At 34.4% G+C, this 18607-nt stretch overlaps 1 protein-coding gene across 2 annotated transcripts; it reads right to left on the bottom strand.

The window, feature by feature from the left end:
- Positions 1-269: 269 nt before the first annotated feature.
- SIC (hydroxyproline-rich glycoprotein family protein) lies at positions 270-5368 on the bottom strand. 2 transcript variants are annotated; one of them, XM_039046181.2, is made up of 4 exons: positions 4961-5368; positions 4833-4877; positions 3044-3361; positions 270-1087 (listed from the first exon to the last, which is right to left on the bottom strand). In XM_039046181.2, exons 3-4 carry the CDS (start codon positions 3354-3356, stop codon positions 411-413), a joined length of 990 nt encoding a protein of 329 aa, XP_038902109.1. In that variant the 5' UTR covers positions 3357-3361; positions 4833-4877; positions 4961-5368; the 3' UTR covers positions 270-410. The 2 variants fall into 2 exon arrangements, with proteins under 2 accessions (XP_038902109.1, XP_090162329.1); XM_090306203.1 differs by lacking the exon at positions 4833-4877 and having other exon boundaries at positions 4961-5301.
- Positions 5369-18607: the final 13239 nt, after the last annotated feature.

Genomic DNA, 18607 nt, shown 5'->3' on the forward strand with positions numbered 1-18607 from the left:
GATAGACTATCTAAATCTTACTATATCTACTAATACTTCGCGATTAATTGCTATATTTACAACTATCCATTTTTTTAATCATGAAGTCCACAAATTCCTTACGTCAAATAAAGAGTGGAATGCAAAACTCCACCCTTTCCAATTCCTACTTATCGCAACTCCTACTCTCCCCATTAAATTCTTAAGAAGGAAGTGCATTTGACAGCAAAAAGAAATAAAAGAATGTAAATCATGTACATAATCTAAGCAAGATTGATAAAACATATCCCTAACTGAATACGGAGAGAGAATTTTCATAATAATAACTATAGATTTACCACATTAAACCAGTCTATAGAGGAAAACTAGGCTGGGATTTTGAGAATGCCAAGTTTGAGTATTACAATAAGGATGAAATGTCAGGATAAGTTTCACTCATTTGGTGCATCCTCGACTGCTTCTTTGAAGGAGGCAGCCAGGTACTCGGCAAGGCTAGGTTGACAGCTTGACCTGCCAGAAGAAGAATTTGAAACTCTTGCTTTCTTTGTACCAAACTTTGAAATCCAAGAATCTGAAGGGTTCAACGAAGGAATCGTCGTCCAAATACCAGGCTGCAGAACCTTCCAAGGATCTTCAAGCATGGAGGCATTGTAAAATTGTTCCGGTCCAGATGATTTATCTGACAAAGAATGACGACCATGAGAACCAGCACCTCGTCCAGAGCCAAATCTTGGACTAGGGGTCATATTGCCACGATGTCCATGGCCGCCTCTACCTGGACTGAAACTGCCTTGATACCCTGGACTTGGGCTTGAACTATGGGTATTAACCCTGTCTTGAGTTGGATTGGTGTAAGAGTTACCTATTTGTCCAGAGACATGGCTGGGGGAACTCATCCTTGGTGGATGGCTAGGGAACTGGTTCACAAGTGGCCTTCTTGGTCCATGCCACATATGAGCTCCTTGATCCATGGGAAAAGGTCTAGGCATTGCTGGGCTACCATGGCCACCGGAACCACTAACACCTCGTGCATAGAACGTTCTCTGATCAGGTGAATATTGATGGAATTGATGAGTAGAAGAGGGAGACATTTCAGGGTTTCTCAATCCTACAACACAATAGTATATTTAGAATATATTAGGAGTGATTCTAAAATGGTTTAAATCATTTTTGTCATTTTAAAATCACTTCAAAACATGCATGCAATCATTCCAAATCAATTTGACTGATATGAAAATTGCATTTAAAGTGTAAAATTAAATATTAAATTAATATTTTTGAGTGATTAAAGTTGTGTTTCAGAGTATTTTGAATGTGACAAAAGTGATTCTGAAAATCATTACAAAATCACTCTCCATGCACCAAGGACAAAAGTGATTCTGTAACTAGAAAATGCTGGATGAAAGACCACGCCCGGGATGTGGAATAAAATACAACTAGCAAGCATTAACAAAAATGATAACTGAACACCAAAAGGGATCCTTTCCAATTCCACCATTAACATCACGTAAGCTCAATAAGAAGGAAATATTACTCCTACTTTAAACAAGATTATAGTACCCTGTCATTTATTGTTTAAAACATACTGCTTACTCGAACATGATCACATGGCATCAAACCATAGGGAGGAATTAGGAACTAAAATCAAATTACAGGAGCATATTTTGCATAAGAGAGAGTAATGTGCATTTGTATTATAGACAAATTTAATTACCCTAAGGAAAGCTTGTGAAACAAATACAAACATTCATTCCGAGAATTGAAATGTACCTGATCGTAGAACTTTAATAACATTTAATATTAGCTCATCAAACAAATAAGAACCATAGAGGAGAGATTTAAATTTTTATCATTAGGTTTCTCATTAATAATGTATCTCAAGAACTGTACAGCCCCCCAAGGACAAACTTTTATCATTAATTTTCTCAAAAGTACAATGCATCTCTTACAATCGTTTCCAGTCAATGGGTTTGATTAAGAAAACAATGAATTTTCTATGGGAATGCCCAACATGAGTCAAGCCAAGCCACCTTATCTGCGGGAATTTGCTCCAAAACCTCACGTAAGGAGTACAGGTATTGGATACAACAGGAGGAAAACCTCTGCTTTCTACCAAATAAGATTATGGGGTGTCTCCATTTAAACAAGTAGCCTGTCGATTTCTTTTTATTTTATTTTATTGAAAGATGCAAGTAAAATTACAAATGTCCCGTTTGTTTCTTGCATTTTGAAAGAATAGCTGGTCTTTATCACAGTAGTAGATACCAAAAGCTATAATCTTGAGGATTTAGGTTTGTTTCTGAGCTGGCTCCATGATGCAAGGTCTTTGTTCATTGTTCATAACCAAAAAAAACTTCCGATTCCTAATAGCATCTCTATAACCATTTCTAAACCTAAGAGCTCTAAAAATGCTGTCACCTTAAGCTCCTAGTAAGTTACTGTTGGGTGTTGAATGATTGAGTTCAATAAAATAACCCTTCCTAGTGAAAAGATGTACTAACTGCAAAAGCAACACGTCGTCTCAACAAACTCACACTCGCTCAAGCGATTGTGTCCCACCCTTGAATTTTGTCGACATGCTGTGCAAAATTACTGCAACTCAATACTGGCCTTCATTGTCAGTTTACTACCAGGGCTAATCCTATCTGTATGGATCATTTAACTTACCTATTTTCCTTCCAAACCATATTAAAAAGAAAAACTAAAATTACATGGAAGTGTGCAGTTAGCGTTGTTTTGTGCCTTTGATTAGAAAGAAAACAGAGAGTAACGACAAAGGAACAAGGCAATAGATAGTTTTCATGACTTAGTTAATTTTACAACCTCAATTTGGAGCATCTTTCACTAGTTTTGTTTATAGATAACACCAATTTATTGATAGGCAAGTTATTTTTTTCTGTAACATGTTTCTGACACAATATGGCATGTTTGATCTCTCTATTTGCAATTGGACATCTTTAAAATCAAACATCCATAAATAAACAAGTAACTTGATATTCCATTCCCATTACACGATCCTTCATATATTTTCATGCATGAGTTATTTAAGAAAACATAAAATTACCTGAAACATTTGGTGGAAGATAAGTTGCTGAAGAAGTATTATGGTGGTAAGGAACATAATTATCAGACACAGGTTGATTCTCAATCTTCTCTCTCTTCTTGCTAGTAGAAAATGCTGCCATAGGGTTTGTGTAATAGTCAAATCTTGGGGCTGTACATGGAGCTAATTGCCCTATCATGGTGCCTGAGGACTCAACCAATGGATTAGAAAGATGACTGGGCAGAGAAGTTTCGACATAATTAGCCACATCGGCCTGAGCAGCTTCCATTCGCATTGCTCTCAGTCTCTCCCTTCGTTTTTCAGATTCTTCCATTTAACCTAACAATATCAATTCTCAATCACTGTCATCACTGAAAACGCCCAACAAACTTGACAATCACAATGAAACACAAAGACTCTGTTAGGTACTTAAGTTCCTACACACAATCTTCCTCCCTGTGTATTACAATTACTATCAAACATTAAATAACCATGAGTTCCAACGACTACGGAGGAAGTAACAAGAACAACAAATATAAGAAAGAAATTCAAGAAACGTAGAAATACTCAAGGTTCCTGGCTATTCGGGAGAGCCGTCTCTCCTCTAGTGATTTCTCACTCCTTCCAAAAACATTCCCCCTCACACTGATCCCCAAAACCCTACTAAAACCTCTCCATGGTGCCCACATGTACAACACACATGACCAGCTACCCCTCTAGCTAACTTGATGTTTATGAAATTCCCTTCTTACCCTTACATACTTCCTTTATAAACCAAATGCAAAAGCTTCATTGATTTAGCAAAAAGAGATAAACCAAAGAAAACCTATACTATAATAGACTAATACGAAGTCACAAAACAACACCCGAAATCAATTACAAAGGAAGTGAAATTACAGAATGCATTAGAAAAGGAACTTACAATAAATATAGAAGATAACTGAGATTAAGAATTTAAAGAAAAAATTGTTCCTAAAAGAAATTTGTCGCTGCTTCCTACTCTATAATTCACAACCAAGCCTGTATAAGCTAGGGTTGTAAGTGGATGTGATTCGTTTCTGCTTGGTTTCAAGTCACATTAGTTGAACTAATCAAATCAAACCATTAAATAGTGGAGACCAACCCGGTTAAAGTTGTCAGTGAATATTGAACAATCTAAAACTAAAACCCATTTACTTATGTTCACAGAGCGAGGTAGAGATAGATATGACTTCTCCATCTCCATTTGATTCTCTGACCCAACAAGATGCCGATGACTTAGCTAACAGCGTATTGATTGACCAATACCAACAAGGTGCACTCCCATCACTTCTACCCAAGGCCTTGACACCCAATGGTGAGATACAAACCCTCCACCATTTATACTTGAGGCCTTAATACTCATTGGACTTTCCTTTATCACAAACTTATTGCCCTCTAACCCTTTTCACTACTTGATCTCATACTCCAAGTATGTAGATCTCAAAACATGTTCTTCCCCATTCAACCCTTTTAACAACATAACATACTTTTGAAACATTCCCCAACATCACAACATTCTAAATCATCATAAAGCATAATTCATCGAACTTAACATATTGACACATATAATCGAGTCAATATAGGATTGAATTAAATCACATATATCAAACAAGCTAAGCAAAGTATGCAGTATACAAAGCATACAACAAAGAAACCTAGTTGCAACCCATTCACGTCCTAAAGCGCTACTAAGATATTCAATCAATTCTGGAAACAATAAGGACAAGATTTTAATGTTAGAACTTAGTTCGCAAACTTTAATTGCAGTCGAAGCGTAATTAGGACTTACCAACTAGATCTAACCAAACGCCGACTCAAATTGATCCGTCCAAACCTAAACGCGGGATAGTCAAAGGGTTAAAAGATCCTCTAAAACACTTAAAATCGAATTCGAAAAGAGTTTAGAGCGAGCGTTACCACTAATTCATATAAAGAAGACTTGGGTCCAGTTTGGTTCTTGTAACGTGTTCGAATGGGTTCGTCTTCGCATGAGCCCTAAAAGGTATGGGTGTTTAGATTTGGAGCGGTTTGGAGTGTGGGTCAGAGCCGAAGATGTCGAACCACCCAAAAACACACCGGAGAGAAGGAGCTCGCGCCGTCGGATCTGTGGGTCGGAGACTCTCGCTGTTTTAGGCCGGAATCGGGTTGTTTGTGCGCGTGAATTGCAGATACATTCGGTGGAAAAGACCGACCTCAATTGTGGATTGGCTGCCCCTGCGACTGCAGTCCATGCGTTAGCCAACTGATTTTTTCAAATCAAGTTTTCAACACTAATTTTTTTTATTATTATTATAAATATTACTTGAAAAATTATTGATTTGAATTTGCTATTTTACAGGTATATCATCCATATTTATATATTATAATAGAGCAAAAATTTCAAATTTGTATTTCTAATTATTTTATTATTCTATAGAGAGAGAGAAAGATATAGAGAGAAAAGCGTTGACCGACAGAGGTAATTGGTAAAAGAGACGGAGTGGTGGGTGACGACAGATGGTGTGGAGAAGTGCCAATGATGAAAGAGAAATGGTGGAAGGTTCTATTACATGCTTGCGAAGAAGATGTTTCAGTTATTTATTTTTAAAATCTAAGTGTACTATTATAAAGTATATTAACTTAATCAAGTGCATCGATAGTATAAATGAGTGCATGATTATCAAACTTATCAACAATATATCAATCAAATGTATTAGCAATATATCAATTCAGTGTATCAAGTATATCAGCAGTATAAGTGAGTGAATGATTGACAAGTTTATTAGCAGTTTATCGGTCAAGTGCATTATTAAAATATATAAATCAAGTGTATCAAGTTTATATCAGTATTGAGGATATTTACAACATTTTGCATATTTTAAGTGGGATGAGTTTAGTTTTTGCTATTTTTGTAAATAATAAACACGTGGGCTATGGGCCTAATTAATGTATTAAGATATTTAAAAATTCAATCCTTTTTCGAAACTTATTTTTATAAATGTCCAAACTTTTGTATACTTTCAAATATAAGATTTAACGAGTTTTTTGGACTAAAATACCTCTTGCTTGTAATGAGCGGTTAGAGAGAAAATGTGGCATTGGAAAACCTTTCCACATTTACGAAGCACCTTAATAAGGAGAGAGAAAATACATTTATTTCTTTAGATGTTTTTGTTTAATGAGAGAGAAATATATTTATTTGTTGAGATTTGGACTTTATTTTTCATTTAACGTATTTCACGCATCAAACAACTAGTTATACTCACCAAGAAACTATGATTATTTTTAAATAACCTTAGAACATTGTATTAGATGTTTGCAAATGTTCTAACCAATATATTGGTTAATATATTTGATATGTACTTAAATACAACTGATTTCATGGTAACTTATTGGTTTTCCTGGGGATTCATGCTTATTGTTAAATATATTAGAACATTGTATTATATGTTTGAAAATATTCTAACTAATATATGAAATATACTGGTAAATATATTTGAAATGTAATCAAATACAACTAGTTTCATTTGCAATTTGTTGGTTTTTGTGATAAATTCATGGTTATTTTTAAATATTCCATGGTTTTGTTTTTTTTGTTTTTTTTGTCTTTTTTACCCATTGTTAGCATAAACATACATTTGTTTATATTTAATGTAATATCTATCCCAGGTTTTTTGATTTTGTCTATTATATTTCATTGTTAATTGTACGTATGTTTATATTTTGCATTGATATCACATATGTACCAATATATTTCATACAAACCTTTTAAATATATCTTTGTATATGATATAATTCTCTCTTCTATATCCCAATATATTTTATATAAACCATTTAGAGCAGTGAGAATCCCAACACATTCATTAAGACATATATATTTGATAAACCCCAAACAGTATCATATGACATGGTATATACCATAAAATATTAGAGTATATATAAGTTAACCTTATTCATTGATTATTTATACCAAAATATATAATATAAATCCCTCTTCGTTATCCATATAAATTTTTTAAAAGTAGTGAGAAACTCCACACATTCATTAAGACATAGATACATGATAAACCCCCAAACATATCATATATAGTATAAATCCTAAAGCCTAAGTCCCCAAACCAACATATATATGATAAAAAAATAATACAGTATTTCAACCGTATATAACATATTCTAATTTTCAGAAAAAAGAAGAGAAAAATCCTAACTGTATGTTCAAAATCGTAGAAATCACAAAAACCAGAACAAAATTGGTTTCGCTAGGTCTGAAATAGCTAGAAAGTCGTCCAAATTGTTGAAATTGTTTGGTCACCATCAAAATCGAAGCAAAATCGTTCTAATCATCCCTGCTTGGTCTCTTTTTTCCTGAAAATCATTGGACGGCTGCTGGATCTTGGTTGGATCTAGTCGCACTGGAAGGATCTGGTTGGCGAGCTAAGTAAAAAAACCTATGGCGGCAGCTACGGGCGACAAACTGTAGAGAAAGTTGAAGTCTAGAGAGAGAAGCTAATAGAGAGGAGAGAGACGAGGTTCACCGACAGTGGCAACCCAGGCTAAAAGAGGCATCGTAGTAATTGGGTGGAGATCTGGGCGATGACGATGAGCAGCTTTCGACGGCCGGTGGTGTTTGGGTGGAGAGAGTGCTGAGTAAGAGAAAGAGAATGTTGAGGACTTTGAGATCATGGGTTTGCTAGGAGGGGTGGTTGATTTAGAAAGTATAAGGGGGCGTTTGAGCCCCTATTTATAGCTAGGTGGGTGGGCTTATAGCCCACCCAACGTTTGGGGCTCCAACTAAAATAGTTGGAGCCCAAATACCCTTTTAAGTGCTCGATTATTTTGGTCTGGTTCCTTACTCTCCCCCGGTTTCCTTACTCCTATGCACTCGATTATTTTACTCTGATTACTCAATCTTCGATGGCTCATCACATGTTCCTCGATGCACGGTCACTCGATACCCAGCTTCATGGTTATTCGATATAGCTGCAATCGACACGTGTATACTCGATCATATCGACGTCATACTCGATGCTCGATTATTTTGAATTCAAAATACGTTTGAAGGTCACTCGATACCCAGTTTCATGGTCACTCAATACCCAGCTTCATGGTCACTCGATACACCTGCAATCGACGCGTGTATACTCGATCATATCGATGTCATTCTTGATGTAAGATTACTTTATACTAGATTATTTTGAATTCAAAACACGTTTGAAGGTCATTCGATATCCAACTTCATGGTCACTCGATACGCCTGCAATCGACACGTGTATACTTGATCATATCAACGTCATACTCGATGCTCGATTACTTTATACTCGATTATTTTGAATTCAAAACACGTTTGAAGGTCACTCAATACCTAGCTTCATGGTCACTCAACACGCCTGTAATCGACACATGTATACTCGATCATATCAATGTCATACTCGATGCTCGATTACTTTATACTCGATTATTTTGAATTCAAAATCCGTTTGAGCATATTACACGATACTCGATTATTTTGCCCCTATTTCGATTATTTTCCTTACTCTCCCTCGTTTTCCTTATTACTATTAGTGCTTGATTATTTTGCTCTATTTTCTTCCATCTCTTCTCCTTAGGGTTTTGCCATTGTTCCCAATCGGTGTCGTTCCTGGTGGGTTTTGAGGCTTCCTCTTCTTTGTTCCTACCGATCGACTGCCATTGTGGTTCTCTTTGGTCGGATTTGAAGAAATCCTTCGTAGATCTAGACTACTGTATGTTTGGTAGTCTAGATCTGTGTTTTTCTCTAGATCCGTCACTCGTTCTCTTTCATCTTGCCATTTCGAACACCACTTCTTTCTGTTCTCTTTGCTCTCTTTACTCCAAACGAGGGTTTCCCCTTGTTGCTTCTTTCGGTTCTCCAATCTTTTGTGTTGTTCCTCCTGTTTATCTGAGTCCGAATCATACAACTATGTTGGAGCTCAGATCTTGCTTGATAGAAGACGGAGATCCTCGTTTAGAGCATGGTAGAGGATGGAGAATGGTGTTCGAATCTTGGTAGGGTTACCAGATCCAATGGTAAGTCTTCTTTCTCTTCACTAGCCGATGATAAGCCACTGTATATTTTTTTCCTTTTTTTTTTTTTTTTGACAAAATGTAAGCTTATTTTGCTCTATGCTTGATTTTAATGTTCTGTTCTTGGTCTTTGATTATCGATCTCTGATGATCAATGTATCTGTTCTGTTCAATGACCGTTTTTATCTGATTATCGGTCTCTATACTTGATTTCAGTGTTCTATTCTTGGTATATGATTATTGGTCTTTGATTATCTGTCTTTGATTATTTTGCCTATTTTGATGACTCTTTTTGCATTGCTACTGTACTTGGCATTTGATTATTGGTCTTTGATTATTTTACCCCTATTTTGATGACTCTTTTTTCATTGTTAATGTTCTTGGTATATGGCTATTGGTTTTTTATTATCGGTCTTTGATTATTTTGCTACTATTTCAATGACTCTTTTTGCATTGACTCTAATGATCAATGTATCTAATTTACCATGATACATCATATTATCCGAAATTCAGAACAAACTTAAGAAAGAATTTTGTTATTTTGAGGTTGGTTCTTATTGTCTAAGCATAATACTAGGATAGTCGATTGTTTGTTGGCTTCCTTGTTTTTTTTTTTTTTTTTTTTCAATCTCATTGCAACTATGACATAACTCTTGTTTGGTTCCCGACTTATTTGATTTACTTTAGTTTGATTGCAAATAGTGGTTCTTAGAGTAGTGGCTTGCAAGTACTTTGTTGATGTGATTGAAAGTAGTGAATTGATGTGTTTTGTTCCCAATCTCAATGGTAAACTATTCACTTTATTTCACTAGGTGTTGGTTCCTAATCTCATTGGTACACTATTCACTTTATTTCACTAAGTGGGGTTTCCAAGGTGTACTTATTACCTCTTTTCCTACTCATGACCTACCCATGAATGATACCTAAACTTTATTTCTCTTCTCTATAAATGAGACCTCTTTTCCTTACACTATGAGGACAACCCCATCTTCACCATATATTGTTGGTAAGTACCTTCCCCCTCCTTCTCTTTTGTGTTGCTTATCACATCTCTTGTTAAGTCACTTTCATTTTTTTCTTTATATTATTTCTAAAACATCTATTTATTAATTGTCATAGTGTTCGACTTATTAGAGAACAAACGAAGCTTCACATTTTCTCCTTCTATTGTACGTAAGGTGGTACTCTTCTAAAGCATCTTGTATATTTGAAGTGTTTGTTGATACGAAACTTGATCTTTTCATTTAAATTTTTTATCCTGTATATTTATAAACTTAAAATAATTTAGTTATATATTAATTATGCTTTTGCAGTTGATTTTCTTTCAGTTATATATTAATCTTTTCTTTCAATTGTTTGTTGATTTTCTTCCTAAATACTTGTTAGCTTTCATCACAATCTTCTTTTATTGATTTATTTTTCATTGAAAACTCAAGATTTGATCATGAGCCTAAAATGAAACCTACTAAAATGAAGACTATTTTATCAATGAGAATTTTAATTTCTGTGTTCATATTTAAAAATGGAATTATTCGACAACATTACGTGAAATTGAATATGGTTATTGTTGTTGATTAAAAAAAATAATAAGTTGAACATATTTGATAAAAATGCAAACAAAATTATATAACTTCATTTGGTATGGTTTAATATATTTGATAAAAATGCAAACAAAATTTTTTATTGATAAATTATAGTAAAGTAACAGCTACTAATTATATATAAATTAACTGTCTTTAAGGATTAAGGTGAACAAACTTAAAAGCCCGTAGATAACGATTTAAACTTATTTGTTAAAGAAGTAGAAAAGAGAGAATAGTAGTAATAGTAGTAGTAGTTCCAAAATTGTATGTAGAGAATATACTTTTACTAATGTACTTTTTAATTTTAGTTCCAAACTAATGTACTTTAGATTTTAGTTCCAAATGCCCCCTCAATTTCATCCAATTGCACTCTAAATTTAGACAAAAGTTTAAGTGTTAATGTTAAACATTAAACAATATTGCAAGCTACTATTACTACTATTACTAAGTATATCATACAATTTTGCATGCATTTAAAATTCCATGATAAGTATATTCTTGTTTAGTTAAGAGTATATTAGTTTTGGAACTAAAATTATGATATAGCTTAGTAATAGTAGTACTAGTTCTAAAATTGTATGTAGAGAATATACTTATATACTTTTTAATTTTAGTTCCAGACTAATGTACTTTAGATTTTAGTTCCAAACGCCCCCTCAATTTCATCCAATTGCACTCTAAATTTAGATAAAAATTTCAATCTTAACGTTAAACATTAAAACGTATTGCAAGCTACTATTACTACTATTACTAACCTATATCCTACAATTTTGTATGCATTTAAATTATATTTTGTGTAAATTTGAAAAACCACCCATGAATAAATGTTTCAGAAGCCAATTTTCGTAATCTATAGTATAATGTATTGGGATTGGTATCCTAATTCTCTCGGAGTCTCATAATTTGTAAACGTACACATTGTTATGAATAAAATAAAAGTTATTTTATTTGCATTTACTCATTTCCAATAAACAAATATCTATGGTTATTATATGTAAACTTAAGCATGTATATGAGACATACAAGTGGATCATACCTTAAGTAATAACCTAAAAGGTCTGTAGTATAAGGATATAGGAGGGATACCTTATCCTGGTGACACTACAGATACAACTCGCTTTGTAGAGGTTTGCAAGTGTTGTAAACTAATACAGATGATCTGATTCTGACTATTCATGTGGAGACATGCGAGTGGGGGTGTCCTATACAAAGAATTTGTATAAGACCAGACCACGAGATGATTCGTCTCTTTATATAACACCGTTGATACTTGAGACTTACATCTCACCTAAACGACCATAGGTGACATGACCTTAATCCTGAGTGTTTTGGGAACTTCTGCCTATGAGGGCAGTCCTTTGATTAGTATAGGTAAGAATGGCCAGATTGCCAACTCAACAAGCCTATCTTTTTTTGGAATTTGTCTGATTGGGGAGCTGGGAACCCAGTTACACAAGATAGAATTCACTCTTTCCCCGAAGCAGGGGCAAGTAGATAGATTGCTCCCTTAAGGGCTGATTCTGGATCTTGAACATAGTGGCCACATCCTCTTTTTGGAAGAGGACCTAGTCATAGTAGGACTATGACTTATTGTTCATTAGAGGAATCAGTGGTACTTAAGGAGTTAGATGTAACTACAGGGGCAAAATGGTAAATTGGCCTAACTGCACTTACGAGCGATCTGTGAAAGGTTATCACACTGTTGATTGGTTGATATGGACACAGAAATATATCTCTAGTGAGAAAAGTGCAGTTGTCGGTCTTTAGTGGAGTGCCTGAAAATTAAAGGATGATGGATCCTATGACTAAAGTTTAGTCAGTTATTCACGTACCATTGGAGCTTCAAGCTACAGGTCCATAAGGTCCTCTCGGTAGCTCAATGGATTCAAGTTGAGAATCAGTTCTTGGTGTTGATTTGAAGTGTTCAAATTAGCATGGGGAAATTCAATTATATATGATATAATTGGTGTGATGTATGAGATACATCAAGTGGAAGATTAATGTAAATATGATTTACCTTAAGTACCATAAAATGGCAAAAGAACTATAGTTTGTATGTTTCATGAGATGAAATATTAAAGCTATAAGTTATAAATATAATATGGTAGGTTGGTTATCATATTTATTTATAATAATATCAATTATTTGATAATTAAATCTTTTTCTCTAATAATCGATTGAGTTGGAGGTTATTGGTGGTTTTATGGTAACCATGAGATAAAAGGAAAAATGTTTTCCTAAATTTATATAGTTGCTATTTTCAGAAAGAACTCACGGAGAAAGCTATCAACTGAGATTGTTTCACTAAGCGATAGCTATAGAGAGACTAAATGATCGTGGATTTTGACTATACGATAGTTCATCAGCTGGTCGTAGCTAAACGATTTCGTGACTTTGTCTATAGATAGGCTACCATCTACTACACGACTGAGCATATTGTCTATACGATAGACAACTTCCTATCTTCTATTTGCTCGATCGTCTACACGATCGTTGTTCCTCCGATCTCTTCCTCAAACCAAGATCATACAGAGCCCACAACTCCTGGATTCTCACATTGAGAATACCAAGGTAACTATTGTGGTAGTGTCCTCACTCAACTCGATTGGTTTCAAGGAGTCGAAGGCCATTCGTTGGGTTCGTGATTATTGTGTATGTTGTGTTCGTGCTGGTGGTCGTGTTGCATCGGTCGTTGGGTTCGAGGGTTATGTTGCTGTGGACGCTTGTAAATTGATCGAGGGAGTTTGAAGAATGTTTCTTCAAAGGTATGCATACTTTATCCCTTGGTTTCTACTAAATATGTCGTAATTACGTTTTGTGTATGACCTGTTAGTTTCCATTCTTGTACTATAGTTGTTTATGTTAACCTCGAATGGAATTTGGAATGATCCTTCCGCTGCTCATGGAAATCCTCATGATTGATTTCCTTTATAATGGACCCCCAATAAGTAGTAACCATACTAACTGTGTTCACAACTACCCAACATTAATTACTGCTAATACTAGAGCTGTTACTCAACAACCATAGGAGGATAGAATACCTACCACATCACATCAGACATCATAGTAGGTAATTAGCATACTTTCAGCTAATCCATGAGTCTGATTTAAGTTTTCATGAAAGCACGTGAACGGAGAAGATGTTTTTCCATTTTATGTACTTTACTAAGGACAACTGGCGGATTAGTGGGAACAGAAGTTGTAGATGTTGAGGAGATGGTCGCCATGTTCCTACATATCTTAGCCCATGATGTTAAGAATAGAGTAGTTAGTAGAAAATTCGTTAGGTTGGGTGAAACAGTTTCTAGGCATTTTAACTCCGTTCTCAATGCTGTTTTACGACTACATGAAGTACCGTTGAAAAAACCTTTGCCAATCACCACCTCCTGTACAGATCCGAGATGGAGATGGTTTGAGATATAGTGGAACTAAAAAAATGTTGGTGTGTTATCGGTGTCTAGGTTAGATAACTTATGTATATGAATATTTCATACGTTGTGTTCGCACAGGATTGTCTAGGTGCGTTAGATGGTACGTACATAAAGGTCAACATGAGTGCCACTGATCGACCAAGGTATAGGACGAGGAAGGGTGAAATCGCCACAAATGTTCTTGGTGTTTGCGACACAAATGGCGATTTCGTGTTTGTCCTACCTGGGTGGGAAGGTTCTGCAACTAATTCTCGTATTCTTAAAGATGCAATATCACGACCTAACGGATGAAGGGTAATAACTTTTGCACACAACTTCTTGTCGTACATCATAGTACTTAATGATTATGATTTCATACAATTGGACATTGTATAGGGTATTATTATCTATGTGATGTTGGGTACCGAAATATGAAGGGCTTCTTGGCACCATATAGAAGAGAACGATATCATCTTTCAAAATAATGTAGAAGAGGGAATACACCAACAAATGCAAGAGAATTTTTTAACATGAAACACTCTTCTACGAGGAATGTCATCGAGAGGGCATTCGAGCTGTTGAAAAAGAGATGGGCATTATTCCGCTGAAAATCATACTCTCCTGTGCAAGTCTAAACTCGAACGATCACGACGTGTTGCTTTCTTCATAATCTTATTAATCGGGAGATGAATACTGTCAAAATGCCCAAGGACCTAGACGAGGTGGATTCACATTATGCTACCATTGGTGTGGACGAGATCAATTATATTGAGAGTTCAAATGAATGGACACAATAGAGAGATGAATTGGTACATAATATGTTTTCTGACTGGGAGTTACATTACAACCAGTAGCTTCATGCTTAGTTTATGACTTTTACAATGTATTTTTTTAATTTCATGTATGCGATTTTGTAAATCAATTTCCAAATTTCTTAATATAATTAGATTTACAACCTTATACATTGTAAATAACACATTGTCTTACTTTCTTTACTACTTAAATTGTACTACGGTGTACATGTAGTAGGATTGTAAGTTCTTCTAGAGCTCCAAAGCACACTTGGATGAGGGAGGAAGAGTCGAAGCTGGTGGAATGTTTGGTGACTTTGGTTGAATCTGGTGACCTTTTGCCCAGGGTACCTGGTACAGTTACAGCATACGATGGCTGATAGGATACCTGGTTGTAGAATACAAAGGACCTCCACCATAGATTGTAGGGTAAGGAGCCTTAAAAAAACATACCAAGCTATAGTAGAAATGCGAGGACCGACATGCAGCAGGCTCGGTTGGAATGAAGAACTCCAATGCATCACTACGGAGAAAGAGATGTTCGATGGTTGGGTGAAGGTAAAATTTCATAAACATTTTTTTTTCATTCATCGTCACCCGTTATATTGACCAGTCATACTCTCCATATAGAGCCATCCTGCAGTAAAAGGGCTCTTGAATAGGTTATTCCTATATTTTGATGACTTAGCCTACGTCTTCGACAAGGACCAGGCAACTGGAAAATGGCAGAGACACCTGGTGACATGGCGCCAAATGTACCAGGGCATATGGATGAAGGTACTTCTACTGATGATTCATAGGAACATGACCTGTCATAGGATGAGTTTCATGGAACCCCGACTGGTTTTGGTTCCGAAGGAGGCAATTCATCAAGGGGTCGTAAGAGAAAGCATCATGGATATCAGTTTGAGTTGGTTGAGGTTTTTAAGAATGCAATGGACTTTGCAAATGACCAACTGAAGTCCCTTGTTGAATGGCCGAAAGAGTAGCGTGCAACAGAGGTTGAGCTACATGCCAAGGTTGTGAATGAACTTAACGATATTCCAGAACTGCAAACCCAACAGAAGGTGAAGCTTATGAACATCATATTCCACAATGTGCATAATACGGAGAATTTTTTGTCTATTCCAGCGGATATGAAATTGGAGTATTGCGAGCTTCTTTTCTAGACAACGCCTGACCAACTATTTTCATCACATGCTTTTCCAAGTTTAATTTAGACATATCCAAATTATGACTTGTACTTTATAATATTTTTTAATGTTTGACTCCATACTATTTGATGAACATGAATGTGATTTTTTTTTTTTTTTTTTTTTTGCTGTTTGTGAAATTTCTCTATCTCTATATACATTAATGTGTTGGGCAATGATTAATATCCTTTGAAAAGAATGGAATTGTATTTGTTGCATGCTCACAAAGTTTGATACGTCAAACAAGGTTAAAATTGGTGGAATAGACAATGCAACATTCAACACATTTTATACAAATTGGTGGAAAAAATAATTTTATTTAGGTTCGTGAAAATATGATATTTCATTTATTTTTTTTCCTTTGATATACGGAAAAGTAGAATTAATTGTGATATATACTAAGATAACATGCATTTAGTTTACTTACTGTTATAACCGACTATTATAATAATCTGCACCTCAAACACAGATTATTATAACCCAAACTATAATAACCTACACAATAAACATAGACTATTATACCACAAACTATGATAACCTGCACACCAAACACATACTATTATACCACAAACTATAATGACCTGGACTCCAAACACAGACTATTATAACACAGACTAAAATAATCTGCAATGCAAACACAGACTATTATAACCCACAGACTATAATAAACACTAACTATTATAACCCATTCAGTGCCCCAAACGCCCCCTAATTGTTTAAATTAATTTTGTGCCTGATTCAAGGAAAATTTTGAATTTCCCTTTTTAAAATACATATAGTTAATTATAGGTTGAGGAAAAACAAAAAAGTAATTCGGCCCTAATATTTGTGTAATTAAGAAGCCATTTGAACATTTTTGAAAATGATAGAAAAGCTGGACAAAAGAGAAATATATGACCTTTATTAGGGTCTTGTATGTAGTTATTCCTATAGTATTAAATTTTCATCGACATGTCGATATTTCCATCGACATTTCGATGTGTTCATAGATTCGATTCCGATATGAATGTGTGAATCGATATTTCCATTGTATCGTAGAAAAATCCATATAAATATAATATAAATAATAGACATGTTAATTTGTTTAAAAATCATAAAATATTTATTTACTAGTTTTTTATAATTTTTTCGGAAATATCAATCGAAATTGATAATTCATTGATATTTTCATGGAAATTTTTGTAAAATTAAGGACTTGATATTTCCATTGAAATCGACATTTTAAATCTTGGCTATCCCTAATATATTTTGTTTTGCCCTTTTTGCAAGTACCAATATTACTTTCGTCCTTGTAATTTTGGCATTGCTTCATTTTAATCTCTCTACTTCCAAAAGGTTCATTTTGTCTCTATACTTTTTTATTCATTTTGGTCTTTCTACTTTTAAAATATATATTTCCATCCTTATACTTTCAACTTTGATTCATTTTAGTACTTAAACTTTAAAAAAGTAAAACATCTTTATTAAAATCAATCAATAAATCCAAAACTCAAAATCACCATTAAAAACTTGAATCTAATGAAAAGAAACTATAAAAATTCACAATGAAAAAGGAAAGAAAGAACTTCTTATGCAAGCCATATTACAAAATATAGTATACATGACGCTTTTTTAATTTAGACATAGGATTGTTATTTTAAGCCACAATTGATTTAATCTCTAACGTTGTAGGGATTAAATTAACCGTGGTTTAGAACAAATACACCCATTCAGAGGCTATGTGCAATGAAAACTATGGTTTTAAAACCAAACTATGAACTACATATTTTCCAAAACTGTGTAAATATTTTCTAAAGACCACGGTCAATAAAAACTACGGTAAAAAGAAAATTAGAAATTAGAAATTTTCAACTGGAGATTAAATATTATCTTTACACCACGGTCTAAAATCAAATTATGGACTACAATTTTTTTAAACCGTGGTGTAAATATTATCTTTAGATCATAGTCAATAAAAAACATGGTCTAATAACAAATTATAGACTACAAATTTTTTAAATTATGGTGTAAATGTTATCTTTACACCATAATTAATAAAACTCATGGTCCAAAAATATATTAAAGACTATGGATTTTAAAATCATGTGTAAATATTATCTTTACACCATGGTCAATAAAAACCATTGTCAACAAAATATTATATGCTACAAATTTTTAAAAGTGTGGTATAAATATTATCTTTACATCATGATTCAATAAAAATGGGTCCAAAAGCATATTATAGATTACGTGTAAAAGATATATTTACACCATGCTCAATAAAGACCATGGTCCAAAAATAGAGTATATGGCCAATAAAAATCATGGTTAAAGAATACCATAGACTAACACCATGGTCCAAACCGCAACTCCTTCTCAACATCAAAACCCAGAAATCGAACTTTGAACTACTAGGAATCTGTAATCCACATAGAAACTGTAACACCCTAAGTTCAGGATTCGGTACCTAATGGCACCAACATTTCCTTGCGACATGACAACATCATCCTTACTTGTCACACGGGTTCTTTTAGCATGCTTTATCTTTACTCACATACTTTTTAGGAAAATTCCCGGGAGATTGCCC

Source organism: Benincasa hispida, chromosome 10 (genome assembly GCF_027475165.1).
Source record: "Benincasa hispida cultivar pf3 chromosome 10, pf3_genome.v1.1, whole genome shotgun sequence".
In the NCBI taxonomy this organism is placed as follows: Eukaryota; Viridiplantae; Streptophyta; class Magnoliopsida; order Cucurbitales; family Cucurbitaceae; genus Benincasa; species Benincasa hispida.